The sequence below is a fragment of the Neolamprologus multifasciatus genome, chromosome 18, assembly GCF_963576455.1.
Source record: "Neolamprologus multifasciatus chromosome 18, fNeoMul1.2, whole genome shotgun sequence".
NCBI classification, from domain to species: Eukaryota; Metazoa; Chordata; class Actinopteri; order Cichliformes; family Cichlidae; genus Neolamprologus; species Neolamprologus multifasciatus.
In genome coordinates this window covers 8165754-8181605 of record NC_140456.1, presented here as the reverse complement: position 1 = coordinate 8181605, position 15852 = coordinate 8165754, and the positions used below count along the sequence as shown (strand labels likewise).

At 40.5% G+C, this 15852-nt stretch overlaps 1 protein-coding gene across 8 annotated transcripts in view; it reads left to right on the top strand.

Moving 5' to 3' along the window:
• The window catches only part of LOC146497281 (rho GTPase-activating protein 12-like), a 65390-nt gene extending 51050 nt beyond the window's left edge, over nt 1–14340 (top strand). For 2 of the 8 annotated variants that reach the window (XM_085141744.1, XM_085141743.1), the window contains exons 4-19: nt 838–1053; nt 1428–1508; nt 1799–1927; nt 2074–2136; nt 2560–2634; nt 3234–3295; nt 5533–5614; nt 7744–7845; nt 9592–9690; nt 10179–10281; nt 10632–10751; nt 11136–11234; nt 11427–11504; nt 12088–12222; nt 12600–12705; nt 12992–14340. In XM_085141744.1, coding sequence (XP_084997870.1) covers nt 838–1053; nt 1428–1508; nt 1799–1927; nt 2074–2136; nt 2560–2634; nt 3234–3295; nt 5533–5614; nt 7744–7845; nt 9592–9690; nt 10179–10281; nt 10632–10751; nt 11136–11234; nt 11427–11504; nt 12088–12222; nt 12600–12705; nt 12992–13166 — 1725 coding nt within the window. In that variant the 3' untranslated portion in view covers nt 13167–14340. Of the gene's footprint in view, nt 1–837; nt 1054–1427; nt 1509–1798; nt 1928–2073; nt 2137–2559; nt 2635–3233; nt 3296–5532; nt 5615–6495; nt 6619–7743; nt 7846–9591; nt 9691–10178; nt 10282–10631; nt 10752–11135; nt 11235–11426; nt 11505–12087; nt 12223–12599; nt 12706–12991 lie in introns of all 8 variants that reach the window. The other 6 variants (XM_085141751.1, XM_085141748.1, XM_085141746.1 and 3 more) reach the window with 6 other exon arrangements.
• Nucleotides 14341–15852: the final 1512 nt, after the last annotated feature.

Here is a 15852-nt window from a genome sequence, read left to right as displayed (position 1 = left end):
TGTTAAACCTTCGAACAGGTAAGCCATTAATTACTTGATGTTGCAAAAATGTTGACAAAGTCAAACTGGTTCTCACAAGCACACAGTTACATAAACCCGCTTGTACACAGAAGTTGTTCATATATACTCACCCAGCGTCAGAGCATGAGTCAGAGACAAATATTAAACTGAAAACAAATATGCCGTGGCAGTACTTCATCACATATTGTGGCTGTCTTCTCACTCACATTGCTATACGCGTAGACAGATGGAGGCAACTGCAAAATTGCTCTTTCAGCCCCGCCAGATTGTTTTGGGAGATTTGGATTATCAGACAGAATATATCTCGGAGATAATGAAAGTTCTTGTTTTCTTTCTGACGCAACAACAGAATGATTTGTCCTCGAAAAGCTATGAGTAAAAGTCCACAATGCTGTATTTCAGTTCAAATGAGATGACTACAGCTGATCAACAGTGAATGACTATTTTTATAATCAGCTCACACACATAAACGCGCTAGTGAGGTACCACATACCCCTGAGTCATCTCTAATACTGACTCAGCCTCTGTTTCATTAAATGACTGCACCACACTGCCACCTGCAGGCCCAAAGCAGGCACTGTCCCCTAATCTGTTCTGTGCCACAGTGCGGGAGCTGCCTTCATCACTGGCCAAAATCAAGCATGAACATTTTTAGCGCTCTGTTGACGTTTCTGGGTCTCTGTACTGAATCAAACTGATGTTGGGTGTTTTACTGATGATTTATTGTTTCTGGGTGCATGACTGTCTTTTCTTCTCTCCAACGCTGTGGTGAAATTTGCCCTCTCCTGTCTCTTTCTCTTTTTAAACAAATGGCAGACCACCCCTCTCTCGCTCTCGCCGTCTTTCCTCCCCTTTCTCTCGCTTTCTATTGGTCGACTGCAGCCTCTGTCATCGGAGGACACCTGCTTCAGTACCTACTCTACCTACTCTAGCCAGTCAGACAGCCAATATGGCTCGCCGCCACGTGGTTGGTCCGAGGAGATGGACGAGTACGGTCACACGCTGTACGTCAGTGACTATACTAACGAGAAGGTACCGGCTGCACCGCTCCAATCTGTCTTTACTGCAGGGGGTTTCTGGGACTGCACATGGGAGCAGGTTTTGATTTGATTTGCAGGAAAGTTCTGCTTGGGGGGCACAGCACAAATGTTTCCTGTTAACAAGGAAACTATGATGATACCAAACTATACACACTTTTAACTATTATTTTCTTATTGTCATAATTTGTTTTAATGGCTTTTATGTGTAACTAAAAGGAAACCCAATTAGGTCAAATCTACTCAGAAAATAAATTAATAAAATCTCAATCAAGACAATATAACAGAAGGCTGAAAATTAATATATAAATAAAATACATTTTTAGGATTCAAACCACTGAATGATTTTTCTCCGGTGTGTCTGCTCAGTGGTTAAAGCACGTTGATGACCAGGGAAGACCTTATTACTACAGTGCAGATGGCTCCAGGTCAGAATGGGAGCTGCCAAAGGTGAGACGCTTAAACAGTCGAGCGATGAGAATTAATGGCGTACTGACGTGTCGTACAGGTGAGCACAGTGTACGTGCTGCACAACCGCACAGGATGGACCACACGCGATGGGGCGGTAAAGCTTCATATTTCAATGCGACAAGAGATAACTAGAGAATAGTTGCGACACCTCTGCTGCACCTAATAATTTAATATATTATTGCAAGGGCTTTTTTTTGTTGTTGTTGTTAAGGAAAAAATGGTTTTATGGGTATACTGAAGTCATGCAATTCTTTGTTTCTTCAATGAAGTACAACCACTCCCCTCCCCAACCCTCTGGGGATGCTCCAAAGACCCGCAGTCTAGACAGAAGAAATGTGGAGCCCATCGTCCTGACCAAGTGGAGACATAGCGCCTACGTCCAGGACCCAGCTGACAAGGTCTGACACCCCTATACAACAAATTGTACTGTTAGTCTTATGCACCTTACTTATCCTTAAGGTTTCCTGCTGCGCCTGGATTTAAAAATAGACCGAGATATTTGTTGAGTTAAGAGATTTTCAGTTGTAGACTGATTGCTTTGCAGCGGCTGTTAAAAACCAGGCGTTTCCGATCAGGCTCTGCACGCCCACATCCATACAAACACCAAGTCAGTGTCTGTTCCTTCAGCCTGCATGACCGTAATCACACAACCGGAGTGATTATTAAACCTCCTTTCTAACTCTGTTGATTTTATTTTTAATTTAAATAATTTGTATTAATCACAAACTGGACTTTTGCAGCAATGTTGGATGATTGTCTTTAAAATGTACCGATTAGCCTGAACGTGAAGTAGTTATAGCTGCATGAAACCTCATAGAAACTGTAGTTGCATCCGCATCTTAATTAATAATCCTTTTGTGTCTCCTGGAAAACACACAGGTACTAGACACACATTATAATCTCACTGCTAATTACCATCACCCTCTTTCAGTTGTCCGTGTCTCCTTAACCTTGCATCATTTTCTCATTAACCTTCTTTTGTTAGCCCATTTGACATTGTTTCTTTTTTTCATCCCTGTCTCCTGACCAGGACGCTCCTTTGGGTCTCAAGCCCCCCTCTCCTGACTCTGACTCCTGCCCTTCGTCTCCCAAGCCCCCCGCCTCTGTTAGTACTCACCACTAACCTCACCTTCGTCACATCCTGCAGGGATTTAACGTGGTCTCAGATTGTTGGATGGTGACACATGTTGTATGGCAGGTTTCCTGCACAGGTCTTTGTCCCAGTTAAATAAAAGAAGCTCAACATCCTGAAGGAAAACTAAAGTCCAATTGAACAAATACCTTAAACCTGTGTAGGAAATCCTGTTAATAAGCAGCACTGTGGATTATAAAAGCATTTCTTGACCTTGGTTAATCACACAGAAGTGTTTATATTGTCAGAAATTGTTTTCCTGAGTTGGTTAATTCACCAAAAATCACCTTGTTTGTCTGAATGTTGCACAAGTAGTTTTAACGTTAGTTTATTCTAATACATTTTCATTCATTCAATTCTGCCTTTCAGAAAAGTGGTATAGTAGTTTTTTGGATTTTTTGCCTCCAAGCTGAAGGCTGTTATTATTCTGGTGGTGGAATGTTTGGTGGTGGTGGTGTTTTTTTACGGCAGTAGCAACCAAGATTAAACAAGTATCTCTCTCTGGCTCTTTTTGTGGGAATTATCAAAATTAATCAATGTTAAAACTGTGTATTTATTTTTTCCCTCTGCAGCCATCTGAAAAATGTGGAATTCTGAATGTGACAAAGATCACTGAAAATGGCAAGAAAGTGCGGTAAGTAGTAGTAAGTAGCATGATGATTATGGTTAAAGGGATTGATCAGTTTGCCAATCAATTTCTCCATTCCCCATAAATGAATTTCATTATATGAGATTAAAAATAAACTGAAGCTGCCTCGCCATAGTTTCAGGTCATGTCTCCACATATAACCAACATTTGTGACACAGATGTGGGCTTGCATGTAAACCGGTTCGTACCTGGACTTTTCAGTCCTTTGACGTTAGTGTGTGTGAAAAAGCTGATGCCTATTTATGACTGTTGGATTTATTTATCTGCTTTTTAAATGGAGCTTCAGGAGACAATGTATTTGCAGAGGTACTCGTTTAACTCGTCTCTTTTATTTTTGTTGGTGAACGACTCTGCTGTGTGTGATAATGGTGCAATGAAGACTGTAGGAGAGACAAGTGAAATATTTTACACAGTGAAAAAAACTGAATTATTTAGTAGAACTAAACTACAGAACGAGCTAATGTTGTGACTTAACACCATTTTAGCTCTTCAGCTGATATCTCTACCACTACATCAAATAATCGTGGTCAGCCAAATCAGTCAACATTGTACTGTTTGTCAGTGTGTAAATGTTTCATAACACCCGGCGCTCCTGTTTGTCACTTACACGTTGTGCATTATGGAGGCTGGATATCACTACTCTTATTAGGTGTACATTGACCCTCTCTGCCGCCATGGCAGCAGTGCCGCAGGGGCATGATAGGACAATTGAACTATAGAGAAAATCCAACCCCAGTGAGTAATACTGACTCAGTATTATTATCAGCACAGCAGAGGGTCTCTCTTATTAGGCTAGTCCCCTCATGATTTAAAAAATAATAATAAATGCTTTTTTGCACATTTCCCTCTAGGTTCCACCAGGAATCATTGTGTTGTTAAAAAAAGGCCACAATTTGTCCAAATTAATCTGCCTTCTCAAAGAGGGTTCACACTGGAAACAATTAACTTATGTAGTACTTTGTGGCTGATGGTTGGTCAGACTCCAGTTGCCTAGGTAACCCTTGAAAGTATTTACCAACCCTGTAATGTCAGTCAGCGGTATCCTTTGCTCTCACTTTTTGTGAAAGGAAGTTGAATAAAGGACCTACCTGCTCAGCAGAGGTTATTTTGCCCATCATTATTGAATGTTTGACGTTCTGTAGTCTCTGGACACCATGCTGCTGCTAGGACATCTCTTTACTGTCAAATATTTCACAGCCTGTCTGTGTAGGTTCTGAGTCATCCAGGGCACGGTAGTCTATCTTAGAAGCTTTTTTGAACTTCTTCCCATATGAATATGAGTATCACAGCCTGCTATGCGACGCTGATGTAATGCGTTTAGCCCATGCAGATGTGCTGTCATGTTTTATTTTTTTCTTTTATTTACCACATTAGGGTTTCTTTGTAATGATAAACTGACTGACTTAAAGATTGATGCATGCTGTCATTACTTTTTTTCTTTATAAATTCCAAACAATGCAGCATGACACACAATACTGTTTTTCCAATATTTTGGAAATTATTTTGTTACACCAGTTGAAATACAGGCTATAGACGCCATTAGAAAAAAAAAAAATTAAATGGACGTAGCTTCTTGCTATGAAAAGTGAAGCAAATGTAGAAGAACCTGAATCTGCATTCTTTTTATTAGCCACAAGGAGGATAGCTAATAAAAGGCTGCAAAAAGACTTAAGATCCTATCGAAGTATACGAGAAATCGGCTCATACATTTCACCTCAGTAAACATTTTCCAGATGAGTTAATGTCCTCAGTCACTCCTCAGGTCATACAGGTCTGTTTGGTACATGCTGGTCATTCTAAGGGTCAGAAAGGACGTATCCAGGTTATACTACTTTGTTTCTGATGGGCCAGCCGGTTTCACATTTAGACCCACCCCTTGTTCATCACATTCGCTTCAAAAGCAAGATGGTGATGCTGATGGCAACGATGCTTATCTCAAGACTTTAAAACTAGACTTCATAAACTTGTGGGTGATGTTAAAGTGACTATGTCAGTCTTTTACCCTGTTAGATGAGTAGAGGACAAAAGAAAAGGTTGAAAAACAAAAAAGGAGGCAGTTAAGTACTCTCAGTAAATTAACAATAGAAACGATCCCGTGAATGTTTCTCCAGTTCTTTTCTGTCTTGCATGTACATGATGTAGTTGTCTCTAATCTCAGCACATGTTTAAAGTACATGAAGTATGTTTTTTGTTGTTGTTATTATTATTTACATCCATTACAGGAAGAACTGGACTTCTTCCTGGACCGTCCTCCAAGGTTCAACGCTCCTGTTTGCCAAAGGACAGGGAGGTGGAACTAGCTGGGTGAGTGATAGAAACTTGCTGCCATTAAAAGCTGTCGTTTCGTATCAAAACAGAGCCACACACTGTTTTGTGAACATTAAAGACCATTAAAAAGAGTTACTAATGTGGCTCTGCTGCTCTGTTGCATTGAAAGACCTCCTTCAGTGACTTCGTCATCTGAGTTCACTTTCTTACGCTTCTGACACAGCCTGTATCGAACACCGACTTTCATGATTAGATATATGCGCAGCAGTATCCTTTTCATTATGTACAGTTCAATTTTGATTGCAGCTTTGTTAACACAGTCCATAACTTCATACATTATGGAATATTTTGGAGGTAACCTCTCCTTTTGGTGAAGTCTCACTAACTCAGTGAGGCCTGAAAAAGGTCAATCTCAGTGGAAAGGTCGTTCTGCTTATTTATAGTGCAGGTCAGTTCCTTTGATCTGAAGGGCAGATGTAGGAGTGTTAAGAAACACTGTGTGCATTTAAGCTTTTGTATTGGATGACTATCTGGTTTCTGTTATCTCGGTCTCAAGGGCAGCCTGGCTGCTAACTGTTCCCTTACCTGTTGGATATAGTTAGCTAGTGGTTAAGAAAATCAGTGACGGGTTAAACTTCTGAATTAATTAAGCATGCCTCCTGTTAACATTTAGGTTCAAGTGTTGCTTCATAATCTGTATTCTGTACTTATTCCCCTGCATCTGGGGTTATTATATAAACCCCATCTCTTCAAAATTTGCACAACATTTTTCAGGCTGTTTGTTAGGTCACTGAGGGGGAGTTGAATATTCTCTCTTCTGTATGTGTCCTTTTCTTTCCATGCCTCCATCTCTTTACCTTTGGCCTCATCCTCCCATCATCCTTTTCTTTCATTCCTCCCTCCATCCCTCTGTTCAGCCATACTATCAGAGTGGCTACTTCCCTGACTTGCTCCTGTCACTGTTGAGTAACTGGAGGCCGTCAGCTAAGAAACGACCTGATGTCTCCTTTGGCTGCTCAAGGCTCAACCGAGCCTCCTCTGTATGTTCTTCCTCCTTCCTTATGCGTGCTTCCAACTCTTCCTACTTCTCTGCATGCCATCTTCCTGCTGTCTGTCATGCTCTGACTAATATTCACTGGCATGACTCAAAAAAAGGGACAATATTGCTGTCATTACTTGCTGATTTCTGGGTTGACTTGATGTATTTTTACTGTTTGAGTTGACAAACAGGATGTAGATTTAATTTAATCATAGAGTTGTTTGGTTAGAAATGGAAAACTGGGATGGAGATCTGCAGGGCATCACAGTTATTGATTTCACACACAAGCAGGATTACCTTGAGTTTTAGATGTAGTTTTTTTAGACTTTTCTAGACTGCCTTTGGTTTATGAGCTCCTGATGTGAAACGAGTGCTACAGAAAGGTGGATTTTGTCATTTTTTTGTTTTTGTTTAGCACACAGGAAGACTACAGATCAATCACTGGAGTTACGTTTTATATGCATGTGAATTTGGATCAAATGCATGTTTTTTTGTTTGTTTTTCTTATTGTTTTGATTTTTTTTTTTTTTTAAACTCTACTATCAAAAAGTCTCATCAGTCTCGTCAGCTGATTGGCTGAAGGGTGAAGGCACCTGGTGTGGCAAGAAAAGAAAATACTGAAGTAAAGTGTGTGCAATTACATCGAGTCCCTAGTACTGATTTAGGTGGTGATGGGCACTTTACTCTCTTTACTCTGTCACACAGGGCTTTTTTGGGGGGCTCATTGTTGTAAAGGCAGTTGGACATTTTAAATGTTATTTCTTGTCTTCCTTTGAAGGGAAGTGCATATTTAAGCCTTTGTTTTCAGCAGTAAATTAGGCAGCAGAGCACTGAGTAGGCAACTAGGACGACCACATCTAATACACTTGCAAGGAAAAAGCTGAAAATACATTAAGTGTTTGGCCTCGACTGAAACTATTCTTCTGTTTTCTTCCTCAAACTTTAAAAGCTAAGAAAATTTTACAGTTGGGCAGAAACTTGACTGACGTGCGCACCATTATCATTTGACTTTTTCTTTTCTTTGATGTGAGCTGTTGCATGGTTCAACAATCAAAGAAAAAGGAGACCACTGTATATAAGCAGGCCCTCTGTTTGTTAATATGATTGCTTTTCTGTCTCTGTCCAGTTTGGAGGCGGTCAGTCGAAACCAGAGTTCACAGTGGATCTGAAGGGCGGCTCAGTGGAATGGGCTTCCAAAGACAAGTCCAGCAAGAAGCACGTTATAGAGGTGAGGGAGATTTTAAATAACATCCAGTCTTTTGCTTTTATCGCTTTTTATGAGGCGTCACTGTTTACATGTATTTTGATTTTGAATACAAAATGATAATCTATTAACTGTAGACCAAAATCTCTTGTTCGCCTCTGTCATATTATACATCTGTGCAAACATTTTAAAGAACTTCAACTATTGAAAAAGCTACAGCGTTGAAATCAAAATTTCTTTTAAACATGAGAAAGTTAGTAGTAGGGCTGGGCTATATCATACCGTTCACGGTAATACCGGTGTAATTTTGGGCAGCGATAGGAAAATGAAATATCGCAATAGAATATGGGTAAAACGCGCATGCGCAGTGCCTTTGTTTACATACGCACATGGCGGAAAAAGCATGGCGGCGACGCAGAATGAGAAGAGCGAAAGCGGATAGTTGAATGAAACGGATGAACCAGAATTGGTTTGTAAAAATGCTGCAACTTCACTGGTGTGGAACTGGTTTGGCTTTCGTCCCTCGGATACACAACAAAGCACTATTTTTGGTAGCGCATGCTAGCGGGCCGTCGTTATTACCGTGTTGTTTGGAAAATACGGCACACTTAAAATCAATCCTTTGATTTTTCCTGAAAATCGACAGTGCCCCTTATAATCCCGTGTGCCTTATGTATGAATTCTGGTTGTGTTTACTGACCTCGAAACGATTTTATGTCGTACACGGCGCTTGAAAATCTGTCAAATGTTTTAGTACGACTTTGCTAAGCTACGAACCCGCACCGCTTGATGGATTGTCGGAGCATTACGGCTATCGTAGGGAGGAGCCTCGCGGAGTGATACGTACTGCGCTTCAACATAATATTACCGTATTGTGTGTGTATAACCTCTTTTTAAGTTTTGAGGATATTATACATGATTATGCTGAGGATATGTCGGCCAGTTTCCACTGGAAATGACTTTTGGTTAAACTTTCAGCAAGGAATTTGCACTGTTACATTTTTATACAACTTTAATGCACATAAAAACAGCAGTATTTTGTCTAGTGTCAATTATATCGTCAGTTATATCGTTATTGCAAATTTTCATATGTATATTGTGATAAATATTTTTGGTCATATCGTCCTACTCTAGTTAGTAGCGTTATTTACAGATGAAATAAACACATTTTTTACTTGATGAACAAACGTTGAAAACATGAGAAAGGAACAAAAAGCCATCACAGACTGTTTAGAAACAAAAAAATCCAGCACTTACTCCTGAGCTTTTATTTCTGTTTATTGTATCGAAAAGCGATTGTGCATGTTGTTTAACGTTAGTGCTTGGCTGTGCCATGTAAACGTGCAAGATTTGGCTATAATTTGTTTTATAACTTTCCTCTGCTGTCCCCAGTGAGTTGCTAAAGCATCTAAATACAGAAATGACAAAACAAACACAGACAGTTACTGAAACAGTAACATGTATGTTACTGCAGATTATGACGGCTTGGTTGATTGAAGTAAATGTTTCATATTCAGGTGGAGAAAGCATTGAGTCATGTTAATATTTCTCAGTTATGAAGTATAACAGGTTTTTCCTGGTTTAAGCTTCTCTGGTGGGTCTCACAATTTCTTATATGCAGGACATCCAGCAGTTATTGTAAAATGTTTAGAGAATAAACTATAGAAATCGCTCCGGTGGATTCGGATGTTTTGTGATTTAGTCAGTAGTCAGTGCTGCACTCACAAACTCAAAATGTTTATGAGAAAAATGATTTGTGCCTCTCTGCAGCTGAAGACTCGTCAGGGCACAGACCTGCTGATCCAGTCAGAAAACGACATCATCGTCAACGATTGGTTCAAGGCGCTGCAGGACACCATCGGCAACCATGTGAGCAGCAACACCTTCACTCTGTCAATATAGTTTCCATCTGTTTCAAACAGAATAACGTCAATTTTAAATCATCTGCAGTGAGAAGATTTGTGGTTCAGCATGAAGGAATACGTCCAGGTTTGACTTTGTGCGGGTGACTGATAAGAGAAACAAAGAGGACTGCTGTGTCACAGTTACCTTTTTGCTCTGAGCACAAACTAAACAGCAGCTGCTCATTTTTACCCACTGAGGGAAAACGTTAACCAACAATAGGTTTTATGGTCTGAATGAAACGCAATTTCACATTTATGGAAAACCTACAACCAGCAACTGTAAGGGAAATAAACACTTCAAAGCTACATAAAAGCAGAGTAGCGTGAAAATTAAACTGAGAAGATGGAGCGTTTATTGTTTTCTTTCCAGAGGCCAAAGAGCACCTTTTGAGACTTTTACAAGCGGTTGTATCTTATTTCCTTGTGTGTGTATTTTTTTCCTGTGTGTATTAGGCCAGTGAGTCTGATGACCCCATAGAGGCGGACATGCCCGAGTCGCCTGGTGCGGAGAAACATGACAAAGAGAAAGACCGCAGAGACTCCAAGAAAGCCAAAGGTGTGCATGCTGTTAAATGGTGGGATTCATTCATTCAGGGTGGGATTCGAGAAATAAAACGTGACTAAAAATGACTGAAAGTAGGCACAAATCATCACATGCCAAATATTTACAGTAGCAGTAAATGACTAATATGCATGACTCCTCTAACAAAGAGCGGAAGGGATACATGAGTGGAAGCACAAAGTACAACAACAAGCCTATTTGGTCAAAGGCCTCAGTAACCTCATCTGCCCTCCTTACCCTATAAAACAATAGCTTATCAGTTTCACTCCTCCAAAACATCATGGCGATCAGCGTGCTGAGACGAATGGTGGATAACACCGTCCTGTCTCGTGTCTCCTCCACAGCCATGAAGCCCTCAACCAGCATGGACTCCGCCGAGCAGAAGAAGACCAAGCACAAGCTGAAGAAGCTCCTGACCGGCCGTCCCACCCTTCAGACCGTCAAGGACAAGGGATACATTAAAGGTGCCAAAGAAACAACAGCAACACTCGGTGTTGTTTCCGATGTTTTTGGTTTCATTTCTTCTGTGGAAAGTTGAAAAGATGTTACAAGCAGCAAAGGTTTGGAAATGTAGCTGATAGATGACAGCAGTAAAGAGGCACACATCAGTGCTTTTTTAGCCACCACTTGCCGTTTAAAGTTAATTAGAGCTGTACATTTGGATGCATCACGTGTGCTTTGGTGCGTTTCTTGTTATTTATTTTACTGTTAAGACTTTTGGCTTAAGACATCAGAGTCCAGTTTTCACACATAAATCAGGAATTTATGATTCGTTTTCGCCTTCTGTACCTTAACCTCTAATAAAAACTAAAAGCACTGAAGTACCGTTCTTTATTTTCTGTCTCCAGATCAGGTGTTTGGCTGCGCTCTTTCCAGTTTGTGTCAAAGGGAGAACACCACGGTGCCGAACTTTGTCAAAATGTGCATTGACAATGTGGAGAACAACGGTGAGTAACTTTGCTGTTAAGAGAAAATCATTCTAGTCTCTGTTTTCCTGCCTGTCATAAAAGAAAGGTGAGGTTTACTGCCTACTGAAATAAGGTGCGACTGTGGTCTCCTTTTAGCTGATTGTGCTTTTCTGCTACTCAGACTTTAAGGTTAACTTACAGATACTAATAAACTGGTGTTGATCCCTGCAGGTCTGTCGGTAGACGGGCTGTACAGAGTTAGCGGGAACCTGGCAGTCATACAGAAACTCCGCTTTGCTATCAATCACGGTAAGTGAAACTGCCTCTGCCATTAATTGCAGAGATACCACTGAAGTGAATAATGGAGTAAAAATGAAAAGTAAAGCCAAAAAATATTCAAAACTTACTTTTTTGTAATAATAATCAGTTAAAGAGCTTTTAACACGATTTTAAAAACACGATTTGATGTGTGATGCATCACCTATTTATGGAACAACACTTTAAAAAGCATTAAATATTCTTATTTTTTAAAATAAATATTTGTTTAAAGTCATGTTAAATATTGTCAAAGTTCTACATTAGAAGTACAGCAGGTAATCTGGTAATCCCTATCAGCCAAATGGAGCTCATTTTCACTTTTTTTTTCAACCCTATGATTTTTATGGTGTTGATGTTCCAAGCACACAGCTCTCTAGAAGCTCCATCGACCTTTTGCTCAAACCAACCAGACAAAAGCTAAACAGATAGGAAGAGAAAGCTAAAACTGCTTAATTCAGGTCATAGATGAACATAATATTTTACATACAGTGTTATACAAGATACTTTGACTTGAATTCCTTTCTTTTATTCTCAATAAAATACTTAAGGGGTGTTCACATGTATTTGTCACCAGATGAGAAGGTGAATCTGTCAGACGGGAAGTGGGAGGACATCCACGTGACCACAGGAGCCCTGAAGATGTTATTCAGAGAGCTGCCGGAGCCCCTCTTCACCTACAGTCTCTTCAACGACTTTGTCAGCGCCATCAGTATGTGTCTCTGTATCTGTAAATAAATGCAGTGTCACTGTAGTATCCCTTAAGTGGAATCCTGTTAACTTTTTAAACAGCTGGTTCACAGCACCCAAACAGCAAAGCCCCAAACTCAGTCAAGGACTACAGCTCCTGGGTTTTTATCCAGGGACTCATCTGTATTTACTGTAAGGGTCTGTAAAGACAGCAGGGTCAGCTGCAGTCGCCAAACCTCTCTCTGAAAACGCTTTAAAAATCAGTTTCAGTGAACTGAAGTGCACTTTTTCTCATCATTGTCTCACTGAAAGTAAAGATATGTTGGATGTTGTGCTGGTGAGCTGGTGTAACTTTGTGATGGATCCAGACTTTGATGGATTTTGTCTTTTGTTCTGCAGAAATATCTGACCACAAGCATCGAGTTCAATCGATCAAAGAGCTGGTCAGACAGCTGCCCAAACCCAACCACGACACCATGCAGGCTCTCTTCAAACACCTCAGGAAGTAAGAGCAGCACACCATGTTATTGATTTTTCCCTGATTGATTTTTTTCCCCTCCTAGAAAAACAAAAGTTAAATATTAAAAAAAATCATATTCAATCATAAGAGGGCTTCATTCTCAACATGAGCAAACTCAAAGGTGTTAAATAATGGAAGAAAATAAAAAAGATTGATCTACTTGATGACTGCTCAGTTAATTAACAAATGAGTACTGAGTACTCTTTGGCTTCCATATTATCTTGCACGGTAAATAACTGACAATGGGTTTATTTTACTCTTGTTTTTCCAGAGTGATTGACTACGGCGAGGAGAACCGTATGACAACCCAGAGCGTCGCCATTGTATTCGGCCCCACGCTGCTGCGGCCTGAAACGGAGACGTGGAACATGGCGGTCCACATGGTGTATCAGAACCAGATTGTAGAGCTTATACTGCTAGAGTATGAGAGCATTTTTGGAAGGTAGATGCTACAGGATGAGCTTCTCTTTTTTTTTTCTTCTTCTTCTTTTCCTCTCCCAGTGCAGAGCTCTTCCTAACCCAGCGTGGCAGGCCCGGCTCGGGTCGACCCGGCCCAGCCTCACCCTGCCCCGGTCTGGGCCAGCTTATCCTGAACTCTTACCAACCTGGCTTCTCTGGTCGCTGACTTCTCCGATCTTCAAAATCTTAGACCAACAAAGCCAACCGAAAATATACGATGAAAAAATCCATAATTATCGACCAAAAAGTTTGGACTCTTTGCACTTTTCAGTCTCGTTTTCTCCCGCAGCTGTATTTGTGCCACTTTACTGCAAAGGTGGCGTCCTTCTGTCCTATCACTGGATTCCTAAAACTATTATTACTTACTGGGCCAAGCAAGCCTGAACTACTGCACAGACTGACTGAGGCCAAAGGAGCAGCAGCAGGTCCAGGAGGCTGTATTTACAGATGAGGCAGCAGTGTTGGAGGTTTATGATGCTGGGTGCAGCTTGTATGTACTGTACTGTAAATCTCATTACCTGTATAGTCACTCCTGTATGAACCACACTGAGGAACCAACAGAAGGAAACCAAACTGTGGACTCTTTACCCTCGGACAGAAAAGGTGAAACATGCTGACGCTGGAACAAGAAGAGGAGGGAAGAATATTTTTTGTTGTTGTTGTTTTTTTAATTTTGTTTGTTTAGTTTTTCTTTTTTTACATTTAGTTTAAGTGGATCGTTCCCCCTCTCTTTGAATCTGCTTCTCTGTATTTTCTTGCTGAGAAACAGGACCAAGGTCCTCTGAACACATAAAGGTTATCGCCTCCGGTATTGCATCTGAACGCCACCTTTCCAATCATCTAACAGTGGGCAGAACATCATCTTGGGGGGGGCAAAACAAATTAACGATATTGTACAGTGTTTGTGCGTGTGCATGTGAGTGGGGAGGGTGGATGGATTCATGAATGAATGAATTAAATAGCAATATATTGTAAAAATAGTAAATATAAGTACGCCTGGAGTGTTAAAAATATATATGATGCAAGGGAGAAATCACTATTGTGTGATCATTGTGTAACCAACAGACCTGAGAAATAAAATTATGAACTGGGATGTGGAGGTTTACCTTTGAGTCAGTACTGTTGGCGTCTAACTGAATTAAAGACCTCAAATAAGAGATACTCTAAAGCTTCGTTCTTTGTTGATTTTGCACTTTTTCATGCATTTTAGTGACCACTGATATCACCGCATCACAACACAGAGGGCTGGGTAGGACCATTTTTTAAAACTCAGCAGCAGATGGACATGGCCATTGTGACATCATCAGCTGGTTATTAAATACTCTAGCTGAGGATTTCCAGTTTTGCTATTTTGCTGTTTGGATCTGTGAGTGAGAAACAAAACGGTGCATGCTCATAATCATCTACCTGTCTTTTAGTGATCGGTAAACATCTGGGAACTGTGGAGACCAGCTGACCTTTGGGAGAGGAATGGTGTCCTATTCTTGTCTGACAGGTAGTCAACAGTCCTCAGTCGCTGCGTCAAATATTTGGTTTCATGATTGTTTCAGATTTTGTTCAGCTGATGAAAGGTCTGGACTGCAGATACCCAGACTCCTCTATATGAAGTCATGCTGTTGTAATAAAGGTGCAGTATGTGGTTTAGCATTAACTTCGTGAAGTATAAAAGCCTCTCCCTGAAAAAGACATCTGGATGAGAGCATATATTTCTTTAAAATTTATAGCAGTGTTTGTGTCTCGCACGATGTGTAAGCTGCCAATTCCACAGACACTAATATATGCACCCCATCCTCTTTTGGACCAAGAGCTGAGAACCCTCGTCCCTCTTCTTCACTCAAGAAGGTGCAGCATCCATGAATTGTAAGAATTTGACATTTTGGCTTGTTTGGGGTTTTTTGTTTTGTTTTTCTGACCACAGAACAGTTTTCCACTTTGCCACACGTCCATTTCAAATGAGTAACAGTCCACGGAAGATAGCGATGGGATCATATTCACATATGGCTTCTTTTTCTTCACGGTAAAGCTTGAAACTTCTTTTTTGGTGGCACAATGAACTGTCTTTACCCCTGTCCTCCCACTTCCCTCATAGTTTCTGGAGGATTTCCTGAAACGCACCGATTTCCATGACACACTCATGCTTGTTTTTATGTACTGGGGCTCGAGGGCCCAAAGATCCATTTTGCATCTCCTTGCTCACAGAGATTTCCCCAGATTCTCTGAATCTTTGGATGATATGTCGTATAGATGATGAGATGTTCAAACTTTCCACATTTTTGTTGAGCATTATTCTGAAGCTTTTCCATAATTTGTAGATCCATTTTTGGTGGAATGATGGGTGTCTGCCCATCTGTACTTTTGAGAAACTTTGTTGCTCTTTTTAAGCCCAATCATGTTAGGGACTTGTTGCCAATTAACCTTGTGAATATTCTTCCAGCTGTTTCCTTTTTGGTACTGATTACCTTTGTTAACACCATTCCAACGTTTTTGAGACGTTGCTGCAATCGAATTTAAAATGTGGTAACATTTTGTTCAGTCTTAAAATTGGAAATGTTCGAAGTTTAAACATTACAAGTCATTGCATTCAGCTCTTATTTACATTTCACACAAGATCCTTTTTTGGGGGTGGGAATTGGGGTTGTACCAGTTAAGTAGGCACACCTACCCGGCTTTATT